Source organism: Heloderma suspectum, chromosome 2 (genome assembly GCF_057233095.1).
Source record: "Heloderma suspectum isolate Gila_16-S chromosome 2, 16-S_ref, whole genome shotgun sequence".
Classification (NCBI taxonomy): domain Eukaryota; kingdom Metazoa; phylum Chordata; class Lepidosauria; order Squamata; family Helodermatidae; genus Heloderma; species Heloderma suspectum.
Genome location: NC_139459.1, coordinates 175,758,780 through 175,775,433, shown reverse-complemented (window position 1 = coordinate 175,775,433; position 16,654 = coordinate 175,758,780). Strand labels below are relative to the sequence as shown.

The following is a 16,654-nucleotide window of genomic DNA, read 5'->3' as shown; positions in this document are numbered from 1 at the left end:
TTCACAACAACCCTGTGAGGTAGGTTAGGCTGAGAGGCAGCAACTGGTCCAAAGAAACCCAATGAGTGTCATGGCTGAAAGGGGACTAGAACCTGGATCTCCTGAGTCCCAGTCCACCAGCAGCCGTAAGTCATAGAATGGCAGCAGGGGAGGGGGGAGAATGGAAATGTTGTGTGTTGGCTGCCATTCTGAATATGCAAGCCATGGCGGGGGCACGGTGCGGCTTGTCGTGTTTTTCAAAGCCAGGCATCATGGGTCATTTGAGGGTTAAACAACCTTCAGATAACCTTAGAACAACCCATGTTTTGTTTAAGGGTTGTTTAACTCTCATATAACCTATGACGCTTGGGCTGGCATGACACAACAAGCCATAGTTCACTTCTGCTGTGGCTTGCATATTCAAAATGGCAGCCGGCACAATCTTGGAACACTGTGGGTGAATTAACCCATGGTGACTTCCTGCGACATGCAAACCAGGTCTATGACTTCGTTTACACGTAGCAATTAACTATGGGTTGTTTCAGAAATCAGCAAACAAGGCAAGAGATCTGGCTTTTGACCTTGCCTAGTCAACACAGTGGTGCAGCTAGTGCTAGACCCCTAAGCCAAAACCCAGGGCCCCACAGTCCAGCCTCACCCCACACACAAAATGCCCCCCCCCCAGTGGCAGGTGATGGTGCAGTGCAAAGAGGCCTGGCACCAGCACCTGGCTGGCATAGGACCCACAGCAGCATCCTTTCTTCCCTATTTTTTTAAAACATTTGATGGTCAGCGGATGGCCAACTGAGTCACAGATGCTCATTTTATTATTCTTACTTTAAAATATATTCTATTCTACAACAAAATAGTATTTATCCCCAAGTAAATGTGCTTAGCATCAGAGTAGCAGAAGCAAAGTCCAGTTTATTCCTGTAGGGTATTCCCCCCCCCCTTTTTTAAGTCAGGGCTGGCAAACAGGTTTTTAATTTGCTTGGGTTTTTTTTTTTTTACTCTTACATGCCTTAACCTGTTCCTCAGGACCCAGCAGCTTTCATCCTTCTCCCTTATCATTTGGTGGTGTCCTGGCCTTTGTGCAGCCCCCCCCCCCTTTCTAAAAGGTTAAGGGTGCAATCCTATGCATGTTTAGACAGAAGGAAGTCCTATAACTCCCAGCATTCCCCAGCCAGCAGCTGGCTGGGGAATGCTGGGAGTTGTCGGACTTTCTTCTGTCTAAACATGAGTAGGATTCTGCCCTAAAATATCTCTCCTAAGGCAGGAAGAGCTTCAGGCCGGCATTTTTGGCCCTGCTCCTTTTGCCGTGCACACCACTGGGATGCAGCCCCCAAGACCTTCTCTGAAATGGAATTTGGCTTTCAGGCTGAAAGAGTTTCAGCAGCCCTCCTCTAACGTATCAGGAATGTAGAAACAGTTGAAAAGCATAGGATGAAGAAGAGAAATAATAGTTGTGTGCTTCACAACTGAAGTAATGGATTTAGTTGCCCAAGCAGGTGCGGGGAGACATAAGAATATTCATTCCAGGGTCTAAAATTACCTAGCGGCACTTCTGAGTCAACAGGGTAGTATCTTCTCCTCTGCACCTTAGAGATTGACCCATGGCCCCAGATTGACTCCCACAAAGAAAAGAGATTGAGAAAAGCAGAGGGATACATGCAATGGAGGACTAAATACGTAAGCAAGTCATTAACCAGCCTAAGGTTAATGGTGGGTCCTGTCTCTGATAAAGGTAGCCCTAAATTAAAAGGCCTTTGCTAGTTTGTGTTCAAGTTTCAATCAGCTTGCACGCATCCCAGTTGGATCCAGATTTAGTCATACTTAGAGTAGACCCACTGAAATCATAGTCAAAACTAACTTAAAATTATCACTGATTTCCACGGGTCAACTTTAGGTGGGACTAAATCTGGGTGCAAACCTTTAGTTGCCAATTTTGGATTTCAAAATTTCTGGTACCTGGCTGGATTAGGGGCAGAGCCAAAGACGGGTCAGGGGACAGAGCCTGGCAGACTCCAGCTGGAATGGAGCCAGGAGCAAGTTCTGTGAATTCCCATGGCTGGTGGTGCTGTTGGATACAATGGTCTGAGCTTGTGCTAATGTTGTAGCTCATGGTGAGAGCTGCAAGGTGAAGTGTGTGTGTGTGTGTGTGTGTGTGTGTGAGAGAGAGAGAGAGAGAGAGAGAGAGCACGCAAGCCATCCATCCATCCCCATAGCTGCCACTGGCTAGTTGCCACCGTCTACCACCACTCACCTATCTGCTTTTGGTTCAACAGAGCCAAAAGGGGGGCATGATGGAAGAAGCACATTCATGCCCACTGCAGTCTCTGTGGAATGGTGAACCAGGGAAGAGCTCAACAATCAGTCTCCTTAGTGCACATGCACTCTGGCAACCAGACCCAAATGCTGGGTTTTACACACACACACAAAGGCCATTATTCCCTTCCCTCGGTCAGTGAGTAATTCTCATCTTGTCTCCAGCCATGGCCACACACACAGAGATTCAAGACTGCAGGGGCAAGAGACTTATTCATTAGTTCAGGCTTGTAAATCGTCACTCACCTGTGGCAAAGAAGAACTGGCAGCCTCACAGGGGGGTATACACAGCTGATCAGAACTCAATACCATATTTAGAACGGAGATTGCACTCCCTAGGAATCTGATGTCATTCAGATAACATCGAAATGGTTGTTTCCTGTTACATTTGCATCCTGGTATAATTTCCCGTGTGCATAGACTATAGATGAGCCTTCCCCAAGATTTTGGGACTGCAACTCCCAGCATTCCTGACCATTAATGATGCTGGCTGGGGCTGATGGGAGTTGCAGTCCAAAACATCTGGAGGGCACCAGGCTGGAGAAGGCTGAAAGAGGACCATTTCCTTGCCCCCACCTTCCCATGGCAACCCCTCCAGCCCCCTGAAAATGCTACACAGAGATCTTGCTCAATGCGGTGAGCTGTGGCATTGGGGAGGGGATACCCCAAAACCGGGCAGAGGGACATTCCACAAGTGGAGCCCTTCCTTTTGTGGAAGGCCGATCCTGGATCCAATCCCTGGGTTTGTGGTTTTGAGCCATCCACAGCATTCACGGCTTTGCAAGAGACTTTGTCTCTTGCTACAAGTGCTGTGTAGTTTGGTGGTTGATGGCTGGAAGAAATGACTAATGGCGCAATCCTATGCATGTTTAGACAGAAAAAGGTCCTTCAACTCTCAGCATTCCCCAGCTAGCTATGCTGGCTGGGGAATGCTGGGTATTGTAGGACTTTTTTTCTGTCTCCATATGCATAGGATTACACCCTTAACGACACAAGACAATTCTATGGCTTGTCAGAAACAACTACTAAGTGTGCAATCTTATGCATGTTTGGATAGAAAAAAGTCCTACAATTCCCGGCATTCCTCAGCCAGCAAGGATTGCACCTAAACCATTCTCCTTGTATTTGGCTTAAAAAAAAAAGCTTTTTCACTGTTCCCTCTGGCCTGACCTCCAAAGTAAAAGCCCATGACAATTCTGTACATGTGTGTTAGTCACAGCATGGAATCATACTTCCATCAGAAGCCTTTTTATACATCACTATCACTGAACTATTTACAGCTGACAATCTTGGCAGAGGATTCCTAGCAGTGAGCATGCTACTGGGAAGGAGCGGGGGGTGTGTGTGTGTGTGTGTGTGTCAAAAACAAACCGCTTTCTCCATCTGTTCCTTGTTCACCTTTCTCTTGATTTGCTTATTCCTGGCAGTGCTAGAATCCACACTGAATTAGGACCATTTCCCTAATGCTTAGTGACAAGGATGGCATTTGACCGGTCAAAACAAAAAAAGAACACCCCCACCCCATCACTTGTTGGGTTAAGTTTTTTTTTAAGTGTTACTTTATTAGAAGAAGAATAAAGAATGGAGAGGGCAGTGCTATTTAAGGCCCAAGCCAATGGATGTTTAGACAGAAAAAGTCCTACATCTCCCAGCATTCCCCAGCCAGCATTGCATAGGATTGTGCCCTAAAGCAGCAGTAGGCAACCTTTGGGGTCCCATGGGCACATTGGGCAATTTGAAAAACTGTCATAGGAAGTTTGGCTAGCCCACATTATTGAGCACAAGGCAAAGCTGGGGTTGGAGCCCCAACAAACTAAACAACTTCTTTGAACCCACAGTTTTCAGCACCAATAAGAACCTGTTTCACAGAAGCCAAGCTGTTACTCCCTCCATCCCTGACCTTTGCTAGCCAACTCATTCCCCCCTATTGCCTTTTCTCTCTTGCTCTGGCTCACCATCCATACGCACACTCTCACCCCAATTTACCACCCATAGACATATGCTCTCACCCCCCCCCCACACGCCACCAGCCATCTATCTTCCATCCATTCACACAGGCAAGCACTCCATGTATCTATTATGCATGCATATATGCATACAGAGACATCCCTCCTTTCTCCTCCCCGCTTGCAAGCACATGAAATACCTCTTTTTCAGAATCCCTACAAAATCCTTTTCTCTCTTCCTCTCTCCCACATGCAGCCCCTATCTGTTCAGATGTAGAAGCATCCAACTCTTCAGGTTTCTACTAGCTGGCTCCCCCAGACCCTACTGGCATCCTACTGCTCTTCTTTCCCTCCCCTCCCCTGCTGGCTTCCTTGACCCTCGCCCCTGCCCCCCAGCTGCTGTCTTTACACACACACACACACACACACACACACTCACATGAGCTTGAGGGTTTCCCTTTTCCTTTCCCCCTTTTTTCTTGGTGGCTGGATGCACTGCAAAGGAAATCACTGGCCTGCAGCCACTCACCATCTTCAGGGCCTGCTCCGATTGGACTGCCCCCACCCCACAGGGCCATTTAGGTCACAATCCTATACATATCTAGACAGAAAAACACCCTGCAACTCCCAGCATGCCCCAGCCCCCTCACTGGGGCATGCTGGGAGCTGTAGGACTTTTTCTATCTAAACATGCATAGGATTGTGACCTTAGTGACTGTAAGCCGCCATGAATGTCATTTTTGGTAGAAAGATGGGGTATATGTAAAATAAATAAATAAATAAAACATTAAAACATTGGTAAAAAAAGATTTTAAAAATGCAACTATCAAAAATAATGTAAAGCCACTTCAAAAACAGAGCAACCATTTATGGCGCCAACACCTTCCTTAAAAGGAAGGTTATGACTACAGCCTATGGAAGGCTGCTAGAGAGGGGGTGAGACACGCCTCCTTCAGGAGGGAATTCCAGAGCCTGGGTGAGGCCCTCTGCCTGGTCCCAACTGGATGCGTTTCTGGGGATGTCTTGGGATGCACAGGAGGGCCTCTGACAAAGATTTCAATAGGCAGGCAGGTCCATATGGGGGAGGGCACCCTTTGGTATCCTGGTCCTGTAACATAAATGGCTTTAAAGATCATCACCAGTGCTGCTGGCTGCAGCCAATACCTGCGTATCCCAGGTCCAGATCCCCCGAACTACAAACCTGCATTTTCAAAGGGAGTGCTACCCCACCCAAATTGGTTCAACCCCTTATTCCTGGGCCAGCTCTGCTAACCAGGAGCACCTCTGTTTTGTCTGGATTAAGCTTCAATATATTGTCCACATTGCTCCAAGTATCAGTTCAGGACCTCTACAGCTTCCCTGGAATGGGATGGAAAGTCAGAGTCGGGTGTCATTAGCACACTGATGACATCAAACCCCCAGATGACCAAATCCAAAAGTTTTATGTTGATACTAAACAGCATAGGGGCAAGATGGAACCCTTTGGGACCCCATAGCCCAGCCTCCAAGGCGTTGAATAGGGGCCCCTCTGCACCAGCTTCAGAAACCAGCCTCCAGGAAGCACCGGGGCTCCCATAGCACCAATCCTGTTCCAGGAAGCTGGTCCAGAAGGATACCATGATCATGAGATCGAGAGCTCTGAGAGGTCCAGCAGAACCAACAGGAATGCATTCTCTGTCCCACTTCTGGTATATGTCATCCACCATGGCAACTGAGGCTGTTTCCATCCCAAAATTGGGCCTAAAACTGGATTGAAATGGATCAAGATAGTCAGTATCATCCAGAAAGATCTGGAGCTGAGAAGCCACTAATACTTAATAATTGAGGAACATACTTAAAAATGGAATGTTAGAAAAATAACTGTCCTCGTAGAAGGCTCCAAAGTCCATTTGCTCTCAGCAGCTTTACTGGGAAACATGCTGGATCTCAGTGAGGTCCCTCCTCTCCACAGTCATGGTAGACCTGACCAAGGCAATGGTAGACCTGACCAAGAAGATACAATCCCATTTGACACTTCCAAAATTGGGCTGAACCTCTTCTCCGCTCTAATTTCTAGTATAAGGCACATACATCTTTCACCACAGAGATGCCAGGGACAGAATTTAATTGCCGGCCACCTGAGGCTACTTGAGCGCTCCCATCATCAGAGACCATTGAAAAACCAGTTACCATTACCTCTGAGCCAAGGCCTCTTGCCTTTAAATGGCACCCTTTGGCAGAAAATTTCAAAAAGGACAAGAAATGATCCTCATTTGCTGGCTTCCAAGTGATCTTTAGTCAAATAATTGTTTTATTTTCCCCACCCCTCCCCAGAGAGCTTTCAGTAATACTTTTATTAAAGGATCTTTTAAAAAAAGTGATAAATTTGATCAACTAAAAAATGTAATGGAAACAAAATTCTCAAGTGTCCATTTTGTAAAAATCCTTATTTATTTATTTTAAAAGCCCAACTACATGACTCCAGGTTGGTGGTGGAAAGAGAAAAAAATGGGTAGGAACAAATCCACCTGACTCCTGAGTCAGGTAGTAAGGGTGCAATCCTGTGCATGTTTAGACAGAGAAAAGGTCTACAACTCCTTGACTGGCTGGGGCACGCTGGGAGTTGTAGGCCTTTTCTCTGTCTAAACGTGCATAGGATCGCACCCTTAGTTACTTACAAGCGTCTTACAAAGAGGTGGTGGAGGAAGAGAAGGCAGCGGTATCTTCCATCTGTCGAATCCAGATTTAGTTAAACTTAAGAGCGGACCCAATGAAATCAACAGGACTTCTTTTAGGGCTGGCAGAAGCCCCATTGATTTCAATGGTTCTGCTCTGACTAAGCCTGGATCCAACCCTAAGTCCGTTGCGTTCCCCCTGTTTTGAGCTAGCCTAGTAGCCAGCGGCCTGAGCTCCTCTCGGAGGGAGACCACTGTGAACTTCTGCAGGGGGCAGCGGCATCTTAGTCTCGCCTTTCCCTTTTCGTTCCCCGACGGCATTTCAGAAAGGGCGTAGAATTCGAAGACAACGGCCGCACCTCCCGCGCGGAAGGGCTGCGTTCGTCTTCAGTTACCTCCGCCCACGTGCTTCATGGCAGCGCCCAACGGCTCCCGGGCCCGGCTCCGGCGGCTGATTAAGCCATCTTAATCGCCGTAAGGAGAGGGGGGCAAAAATGGGGCTTCTCTCTCTCGCCCGCCACTGAAATCCCCCGCAAATGAACTCTTCGCGACGAGCGGAGTGTGACTTCTCTGATTTCACTCCCCTTTTCACACATTTCGTTCGTTGCTGCTGTATTGCAAACTTCTGAGTAGCGACGGTCGCGCCCCAGCACTTCGGGCAAGCGGCTTGGGCGAGCTCATGTTGAAACTGGGTAGCGAATCGCGACCGTGATGCGTCCGAAAAAGCCACTCTGGGCCGCGAAGAGCCACGTGGACAAGGATGTCCTTGCTCAGGTTGACTAAGAGGCGGCCGAGAAGAGAGAAAAAGCCCTAATAGCCTCCCCCTCACAAAGTAAAAAAGGCAAAAATAGATTCCTGCCCCCGAAAAGTGGAAATGGTATCGCCTCGCTCGCGAACGGGCGACGCGGGCAGCATCCGGCGGTGGTTAAGAGGGGCGGCTCGCTAAGGAGGGAAGAGAAAAGGCGGTGTGGAATGTACCGTTGTCGTACACGCGTGTGGGGGGCGATGGTCTAGTTTCGTATCGCCTACTGAACGTCTCTTAGGCCTCCAGTGAGGGAAGTTATCTCGATTACAGCGCGGGGAGGGGAATAATTAGTATTTGGCCAAATATGGGGAAAAGCTTTTAAGTTCTTAGCGAGGGGAGCCCCCGCCATCTCTCAGAAAATGGTAAGGCTGGGATTCTACCAAATCAAATGAAACGGGGGGAGGCTTTATCGCTCACTCTCGGATTAATAAAGCTCCATCTTTCTGGGAATGAGTGTGGTGTTTCTTCCAATCCCCTGTCCCCACTCTTTATGTGCGGAGTAGAGCTGGAGAGGACGGGGTTGTTCGCGGTCTCCGGCCCTTCCGACCGCGTTCCCCGTCGTGTGGGGAATGGTACGCCCTAAAGGGGAGGGGAGACTGAAGCCCAGCCAGGGGGTTGGCGTTGGCCAGTCGCAGGGTGGGAGGCGGCCGGGCTAGGGGTGGTTCTGCGCAGCTGGAAGGGAGGAGCCGAGCGATCCCGGGCTTTGGGGGTGACCATGGGCGGCTGAGGGGTGCCGAGTCCAGAGGCGGCCCGTGCCGGCGGCCATGGCCGAGGATTACTGGGACTCGCAATAGCAGTAGCCGCCGCTCAGGTAAGAGACTCTTCCTCACTGGGGACGGATCGGGGGGAATCCAGCATGACCTTTGACCCCAGGTTAGGAATCTAACTCCCGAGGGCTCATCACCGCTGCCTTTGGACTGGATCACTCGCTTCCCTACGAGGGGCTCCTCTGGTCACGCAGGAGATCTGCTTTGACCTCCTTTTAATCCTTCCCTGGCATGAACTCTCCCGCCCCCCATCTATTCTGCTTCATTAATTACTGAGGTCTAGCTACAATAGGCTCTCTGTCATTAAGCTAAAAGAGGCTTCGCGTTGGTCTACTTTTAACTCTCTTTTATCCCCAAGGCGTATTGCATTCAGTCTGTTTCTGAACCCTTCCTCGGTGGATCCCATTGGACCCAAGGGAGATGCATTAACTCGGAGAATATTAGCGATCCATACTGTTACTTCTTAATCCGCCCCTCAAAGATCCATGCGCTCACTTACTAGTCCCTGGGATCCACCCATTCTGCTAATTTTCAAAACCAGGCTATATCTATCCGATATCCCTTGCTGAAATTCGCGGTGGATTGTGCTTAAGTTATGAGGATCTGAGCCTTCCCCATTATAAACACCATTTGTATCGGGGAATCTTGTTTCTCCGTTAAGATCACCTCTCCCAGTTAGCTGCCATGCCCTGGAGGTTCCCCACCCCTATCTGGCTGTTCTTCGTTTTGCCCCAAGCTTTTCCTTGGCTTTGACCTAGCAAGGACCTTTTGGGGACTCAGTCCAGAGACTTCTTGTTTGCCTCATGGCTGATGATTCAGGGCTCGTCGATCCCTCTGTAACAGGCTTATTTCTGTTTGGACTTGTTGGGTGATCTTTCACGTCTGCTCTTGTCACTAGATTCCCTTGTGCCTTGCTTTGTGCTCCGGCTTTGACTTGTAAGATTGCTTCTTCTGCTCAGACCGTGGGCCTGGATTCAACATATGGGGGCATTTCTCTTGGGGGTATCTTTGCGTTTCTGATCATTGGTTTAAGCATTTTTCCGTGAAAGCGGCTAAGTTTACCTCTCCCGCTGCTCCAAATCAGAGATGTAATATCCTGCTATGATATTTAAGAGGTGAATGGGAGAGGAACCAGAAAATAGCCCAGCATCATAGTTACTGAACCTTTTTAAAAATAATACTTTACATCCTCTACCCTTTACTTGTTTCTCCCCCAACCTTGTGCAAAGACTGAATCTGATAGGGATCTGGCATGCTCTCAGGTCACTTTAAGCTAGGAAAAGGGGTGGAGAAAATAAGCTCAGCAGGAGGAGAAACCGCAGCAAGCCTCCGTAGGGGATTCTTGGCATCTCTGTTCAGGAATTCCAGCTGCTCCTGGTGGGAGGTGGAAGGCGGTTCATTTGCTCACCTTCTGCCCCAAGACCTGGTATTATCACCTGCCTCCTTGTAAGCTTGATGATGTAATGGGAGGCCGTTCCATCTCCTCCCCTCTTCACGCGGTGCTGCGTGCTGCGTCTGTGTGCAACTAATAATGCGCCGGTCGGCAAATGGCTCCTGTGACGATGCTTGAGGCTGGCATGGATCAGGGTTGTCTTGGAAGGGATTGGCTTTTGGGCATCTGCTTGGCAGGATTAGCCCCCTGGGAGGTTTGGTGCAGAGGCCTGCCGGAGGGAGCGGCCCCCAGATCTTTTCTGAGTTTGCCCCTATACATGTGACCCAGTGTTCCTCAGGAAGGCTACCGTTCCCTTCCTGTCCCCCTGCTTTGCTGCTTGCCCTGCTGAACCTGGGAGCTTAGCAGCTACCCTGCCTGGCTGCCTGTCCTGATTTGCTTGTTCAAGCCTTTGCTGATCCCTTATGAGGAAGGGGGGGTGTGTGTGTGTGAGTGTGAGGCATGCTCACTGGGGAGCTACAAAATACATGGGTGTCTGGATCTCAGCTGAGATGGCCTTTCTCTCCTTGCTATTTATTCCTTCCCCTGCCAACGTAGGCCTCGATGACCAGCTTTTGGCACTCAGTGGAGTTGGCCCCAGTGCTAGGTCTCAGCAGGGCTCTGCAGAGAGAACTGCAGTGACATCTTAGTTGTTGTGTTGGTTTTGAGAGGAGAGCAGGACAGCTTCACCGCAGTTGATAAAAGGATGTTAATTTTTTTCTCCTCCTGGTTTTCCCCGTTTTTGGATTTCTTCTTGGATTCTAACCCATCGGATAAAGGTTTTTTAAATCCGATTTAATATTTTAATACAATATTATTAAAAATAATATTAAAGCTATTATTTTTGCTTTAATAGCTCATCTTATCTGGTCTGGGGGGGTGGTGGTGTCTAGTTATGCTTGAGCTTGACCTGTTGCAGTTTTCCCCACTGCTGCTGAATGTTCTGTGAGTACAATCAGAGTTGGGCCAAAAAGCCATTTAGTCCTACCTCATACCCACAGGCTAGACAACCCGCTCCAAACTCCAGGTCAACCCACACAATCCCGATCACGATGCACCACAGGCGGAGAGTGGGTGAACTGTAGATAAGGTGTCCACAAAAAGCAGAAAGCTGGAGGTGACTCAGGCAAGCAAGTCAATTTGCATGTTCCTGTGGAAGACACAAGAAAGAGATCCATGTGGAGAGGAGGAGACTGTTACTTCTGTAGCACTTCTTGCATATGCAGAGTACTTGAGTACCCCTTCTCATTTATCTACAAGGCAGGCCTGTGACATTGGGCTGAAGGCAAGGCCGTCTAGCTAGGTTGCAGTCCTTTCCACACTTTCCTGAGAGTAAGTCCCATTGAATTCAGTAAGACTTACTCCTGAGTAGACATGCATAGGGTTACACTGTTGGTGAACTTCACAGTAGAGTGGGGACTTGGTCTTGGGCTTTCCATGTCCATATCCTGTGACTAATCCACTGGTTGATGTCATCATGCTCTGAAGAACCAGAGAAATGGAACATTTCTCATTCACCTTTGCAGTAACTGTGACAACTCTTCCAGCGTGCAAGTGGGGAACAGATAATGGGATACTGTCACATTCCCAAGGCCGCCCAGTCAGTGGATTGTGATCCCTCCCTGGTTCAAGACATGGATTGCACCCACATGTGCTTTTACTCCATGCTGACAAACCTGGAGTAATCCTCCCTGCCATGCAGGCCTGGTTCCATGTTCTTAAGTGCTAACCTAGTTTAGAATCTCCACCATTCATAAGAATTGGAACCCATTGGCCATTCTTGAACTGCACTGAGAGTGTCACAGGGTGGCAATGGTAACTAAAGCTGCGATCCGTAAACACACATATTTGGGCATAAGCCCTGTTAAACAAATCAGGATTTCTGCATAAACACAAGTAGGACTGCGCTGTAATCTGTGCAGCATGACCTTGAGTAGTGATTTGCACTCTCCAGCCTTGCCCAACCTGGTGCCCTCCAGATGAGTTGAACTACAACTCCCAGCATTCCTGATCCTTGGCCATGCTGGTTGGGGCTGGTGGGAGTTGAAGTCCACAACATCTGGACACTGGGGAAACTCCTTTACCCTCTGGGCTATGCTGGCTCTCAGTCTTCCTTGTTTCCCTTCCTTTATCTAGGAAGGGGCCCCATTCTGATGCTGTGAATTCCATGAGTTCGTACAAGTGCCATATTCAGGATCCTGGTCATTTTAGCTTTCATTTGTCTCCCCCACCCACCCCCTGACTCGCCTTTCCCCCCTAAAATAAAAAGGGTAGTTCTGGTTCTTCTGTCTGGGAAGATAGACTTGAAAAGCATGCAGGCTACGCTCTGCAAAATCTCTGAATGGGGGAGGTGGGCCTCAGTAGAATTTCCAGTGTCAGAAGGAGGAGCTTCAAAATCCTTTTGCAGCTTTTTGCCCTCCCCATCTCGCCCTGGCTAGAATAATACATTATGTTAAATAGGCAGCAATAGGCAAAGTTGCTTAATTTCCGTAACACAGGGAAGCTTCAGTTTTTCTTGGCACAGAATTTGGGTTGCTTTGGTGCATAATTTTGATCTTTTTATTTTAATTAAGCCCAAACAACCCTGGTTATTAATAAGATCTTTGTTGCGAATACTGACCGTTTGTCTCCCCATTATGGCTCTTGGTGGCATGTGATGGATTTCCTATTGAAAGTTTGTTTTGGGGCAGCAGTGTGCTTGGTGCTGCATAGTGCACAGAATAAACATGGCCCTCACCTGGAAGTATTACTGTTTTTTAAGGGATTCTTTCATTGATTCATTACATTTCTATATCACCCCATAGCCACTCTCTGGTGGTTCGCAAAAATTAAAAGCATTTCCATTTTATTAAATTTTAATAAAATTTAAATTTAAAATTTAATTTTAAAATTAAAATTAAAAGCATTATACAATGTGATCAAACATAGTATAAAACCTTTAACATGCAAACATTTCAAACAGTTTAAAATGGCTAAAAACTATCAAACAATAACGTACCAGGACCTGCTAAACAACCGACGTTAAAAAGCCCCATCATATGCCATCAAATGCCTAGGAGTGGAGGAAAGTCTTAAGCTGGCGCCGAGGAGATAGTCATCTTTTCTGCACCAGGTTAAGGTTTTCCTTGGGTGAGATGGTGGCACTTTGTTCTCCAGACAGTCTGAATTTCCTTACAGGTGGTCAGGCGCCTGTGAGCATTGCCCACCAGTGAAGGCTTCACAGGTATGGAGCACATATGCTTGGATGATAAGTCATTGTTTTTTGTTTGCGGGGTGGGAAGAGAACACCACATATATGATTAAAATTTGGTAGAGCCACTGGAGACTTAGCCTGGCTTCTGGCTTCCAGCTGGCTATCCCTGGTCTGTCAGCTGGCCAGAATGGATAGGGTGGGTGAGGATTTGATGATGCCCCTATTTTCATTTGGGTTCTATTCCTGCCCACATGTTCAGGATTGGTAAAAATGGCTAAAAATAAAACAATGCCCAGTTAAATTTAAGGTGACTCTGCAACTGTTTAATGCTGGTTACTGAATGTCATCCCAACTAAGGTAGTTTTACTACTTTTTCCAGGAGTTACAGAATGGATTTGGGTTGTTTTCTCCTGGAGCAGCATGGCTATCTTTGAGGGGGGTTTATGTGCTTTGGTGAATATCATATTTAGTCAGTCAGGGTGGAATCCTCCACCAGAGGAAGGTGGTTTTCTGCTACCGGAATAGGGACTTTGTATTTGGGGGGTTCTGTTCCCTCCAGCTACTAGATAATGATACACAATTTGGTTTCTGTTGACTTTTTTTTAACCTACTGCACCACCTAACATTAATCTCCGGGTTTACTAATATAAAGACTGTCTCGTTTCTCTTTACTTTTGCTCTCTGCCTACCCAGGAACCTCTGAGTTTCGCCCAAGGCAAGAGACAGATCTGAGTTATAGCTGGCCTTTACATTTTCAGAAATGGGGGTCAGGCATGGTGTCTTTGTCCCAGGTGTAACCTGATAGGTGTTGCAGGTATCAGTGACTAATTCATTCAGTCTGCAGTATCCATCTTGCTAAGCTGCAGACCTCATGACCAGGGTGTTGCTAGGCCCAGCACCCAGTCTATTTTCCAGGGCCCCTGATCTATTCCACAGAGCCCTGAGTGTCCAGGATTGGTGCAAATGAAGGGTTTTTTTCCACAGCTTAATTACTATGTAGGGGACAATTTTCAAGAGGAATTGCAAGTGGGGAGGGAAGGATTAACTCTCCCCTTCCCACATACTTCAAAGCCCACCCCACAATCTTCCCCGCATGGCAATTAAAGGTACAGTCCTATGTATGTTTAGACAGAAAAAAATCCTGCATGCTGGTTGGGGAATGCTGGGAGTTGTAGGACTTTTTTCCTGTCTAAACTTGCATAAGATTGTGCACTAACCATAGGAGAAAAAAAACATTTTCCATTGGTTTGGGTTGAATAATTTATTTTATTTGAGATTATTTGGATGTGAAATTAATTGGCTGGCTTTGACTCCTGTAGAATTTAAATAAATTGTAGTAATTATTCTAAATTTGCATGTATAGACATGAATTAGCATGTGCAGATTTTATGCAGATGTATGTCCTATGGACCTGGGTCCCCAATATTTTAAGTGCCTAGCAATGCCCCTGCTCATGACCCCAACCTCCGGGCTAATCTTTGTACTTTTTTTGTGTCCCCAGCCTGCTTTGTGTGTGTGTGTGTGTGTGTGTGAGTGAGAGAGAGGGGGGGGGGAAATGAACCTTTCCAACGGAGTCATGGGACAGTTGTTAAAGGCTGCCCAAGCTCCTTTCTAGACTTTCTCATAGCCCTGCTTATGTACTTTGTTTGAATCAGCAGGTGGGATGTTGACTCTTCCTCTTAGTAGAGTGCCACACCAGAATTTGTGTGCCTCTCCTTTTTAAAAAATAACAGTAGTATTTATGTTCAGACTGAACTGTAGAGCAGGGATAGGCAACCTTTTGCCCTCCAGCTGTTTTGGACTACAACTCCCATCAGGCCTAGCCATGATGGACAATGGTTAAGGATTATGGGTGTTATAGTCCAAAAAATCTGAAGGATACCAGGTTGCCTAACCTTACTTAGAGAGTTCAGCATACTTCACATACGTGTAATTGCTGTAATTCCTACAACAGCTCTGTAATTCATCAGTAGCATTACCTCCAAACGGAGGCAGAGAGAGTGACTTGCCTAAGGCCATCTAGTGAGTCTGTGCCAAAGGCAATATTCTAATCAGGGAGGGCTTGGTTTATTGTTAGTCTATTAGATGCCATGTTAGATCAGCTGATGAGTACATGGAGCCAATGTGGCAACCCTCTAGTTCAGTGGTGGCTAACCTCTGTATTCTTGAGAACCACTATTCTCCATATGGCAGTCAAGGGTCTGCAAGTGCATTGTGGTACAAAACCTTGTGATTGTGGGTGCCCAGGCTATGTAATAGCAATGGGACCATGTAGTATGAAAGGTTTTCCAGATCTGAAACACACACACTCAGGCTTGACTGGAATATTCCATTCAGCACCCAATGAGAGATGGAAGATTAAAGTGCGGAATCTCAATCTCTTCCTTTTAGGCAACTTTTCTGAAAACAAATTTCCTCTTCCTGCAAGTTATTCTGTAGGCTTTTTCTTTTTTAAAGACAGCCTTGTGTTTAACAACTTGCCTGGTAGCCATATACAACCAAGAATTCCATGCAGTCAAGTGAGCGGGGTTGGTAGAAGTGGGATGGATTGCTCCATCTCTCCTGCACTGGCCTCTTGGTTTCTCTGCTATTTGCAGAGTAAGGAAAGCCTCTTCCTTCATGACCAGCGCTGAAATGCAGCCATCTGGTAGAGGAAGGATAGGTCACTTGACTGGCCCCATTGGTAGAAGACCATTTTTTAGAACTAGCCTGCTAGTAGCCCACACTCTAGCCTCTTAGCATGCGATCCTATGCATGTTTAGATAGAAAAATGTCCTACAATTCCCAGCATGCCCCAGCCAGCCATGCTGGGAATTGTAGGACTTTTTTTCTGTCTAAACATGCATAGGATTGCGTCCTTAGCGTGCTAGTAAAATTTGTTGCAGGCTGGTAACTTTTGTGGCTATGTTTTCAAAGTCTGTTTTATTGTTTTGTTTTATTTGTTTAAATAAATGTTTTATTAATTTTCTTGGACAAATTCATAGTACAGGTCACATGAATTACAAAACAGAACCAACCCACCAAATGAATTTATTAAGCCCATGTCAATGCGATTTGATACAGTCCATCTGATTATTAAGAGTCAGTTCCATCATCTTGCATGGTAGAACTATGTCCAAACGTCTCTCTCCAGAGTGTAACGTCAGTTGCTGGTGGGTACCTTGCATTCTTTGTGTCATTTATCAAGCTAATGAAGTGGTACCATGTCGCTACGAAATCATCTGTTTCTTGTTGTCCCCAATAAGCCCTAAACTGTTTAGTTAATTTTTTGCTAATACAGAAAAGTGCTAATACACTGCTAATATAGAAAAGTGTTCCAGACATTATGATACCACATTTCTATTGTAAGATTCTGTTGAGATTTCCAATTTTTAGCTATAACCTGTTGTGCTGTCACCAATAAAACTGTTATTTTCTCTCCATACAAGGGCTGTTTTAAGCTATGCTTTGCTTAAAAATAGCCAAGGGCCAAGTAAAATTGCTTTGAGGCGGTTTGCTAATTATGCCACTGCTCTAATATTTGCTTTGTCTACCTCTTGAGTTTAGGGCACATTTC

At 46.8% G+C, this 16,654-nt stretch overlaps 3 protein-coding genes across 17 annotated transcripts in view; 1 reads left to right on the top strand and 2 right to left on the bottom strand.

Moving 5' to 3' along the window:
• Window positions 1-4,828, bottom strand: part of LOC146353381 (uncharacterized) — a 40,044-nt gene extending 35,216 nt beyond the window's left edge. Inside the window, exon 1 of the mRNA XM_084832674.1 lies at window positions 4,780-4,828. Coding sequence (XP_084688800.1) covers window positions 4,780-4,828 — 49 coding nt within the window. The remainder of the gene's footprint in view (window positions 1-4,779) is intronic.
• Window positions 1-16,654, bottom strand: part of LOC146353374 (synaptonemal complex central element protein 1-like) — a 615,017-nt gene that overhangs the window by 408,309 nt on the left and 190,054 nt on the right. The gene's annotated exons all lie outside the window — the stretch shown is intronic.
• Window positions 8,301-16,654, top strand: part of CDK16 (cyclin dependent kinase 16) — a 63,059-nt gene continuing 54,705 nt past the window's right edge. For 8 of the 15 annotated variants that reach the window (XM_084836321.1, XM_084836322.1, XM_084836312.1 and 5 more), the window contains exon 1: window positions 8,451-8,520. The gene's annotated coding sequence lies outside the window, so the exon portion shown is untranslated. Of the gene's footprint in view, window positions 8,521-16,654 lie in introns of all 15 variants that reach the window. The other 7 variants (XM_084836325.1, XM_084836315.1, XM_084836323.1 and 4 more) reach the window with 6 other exon arrangements.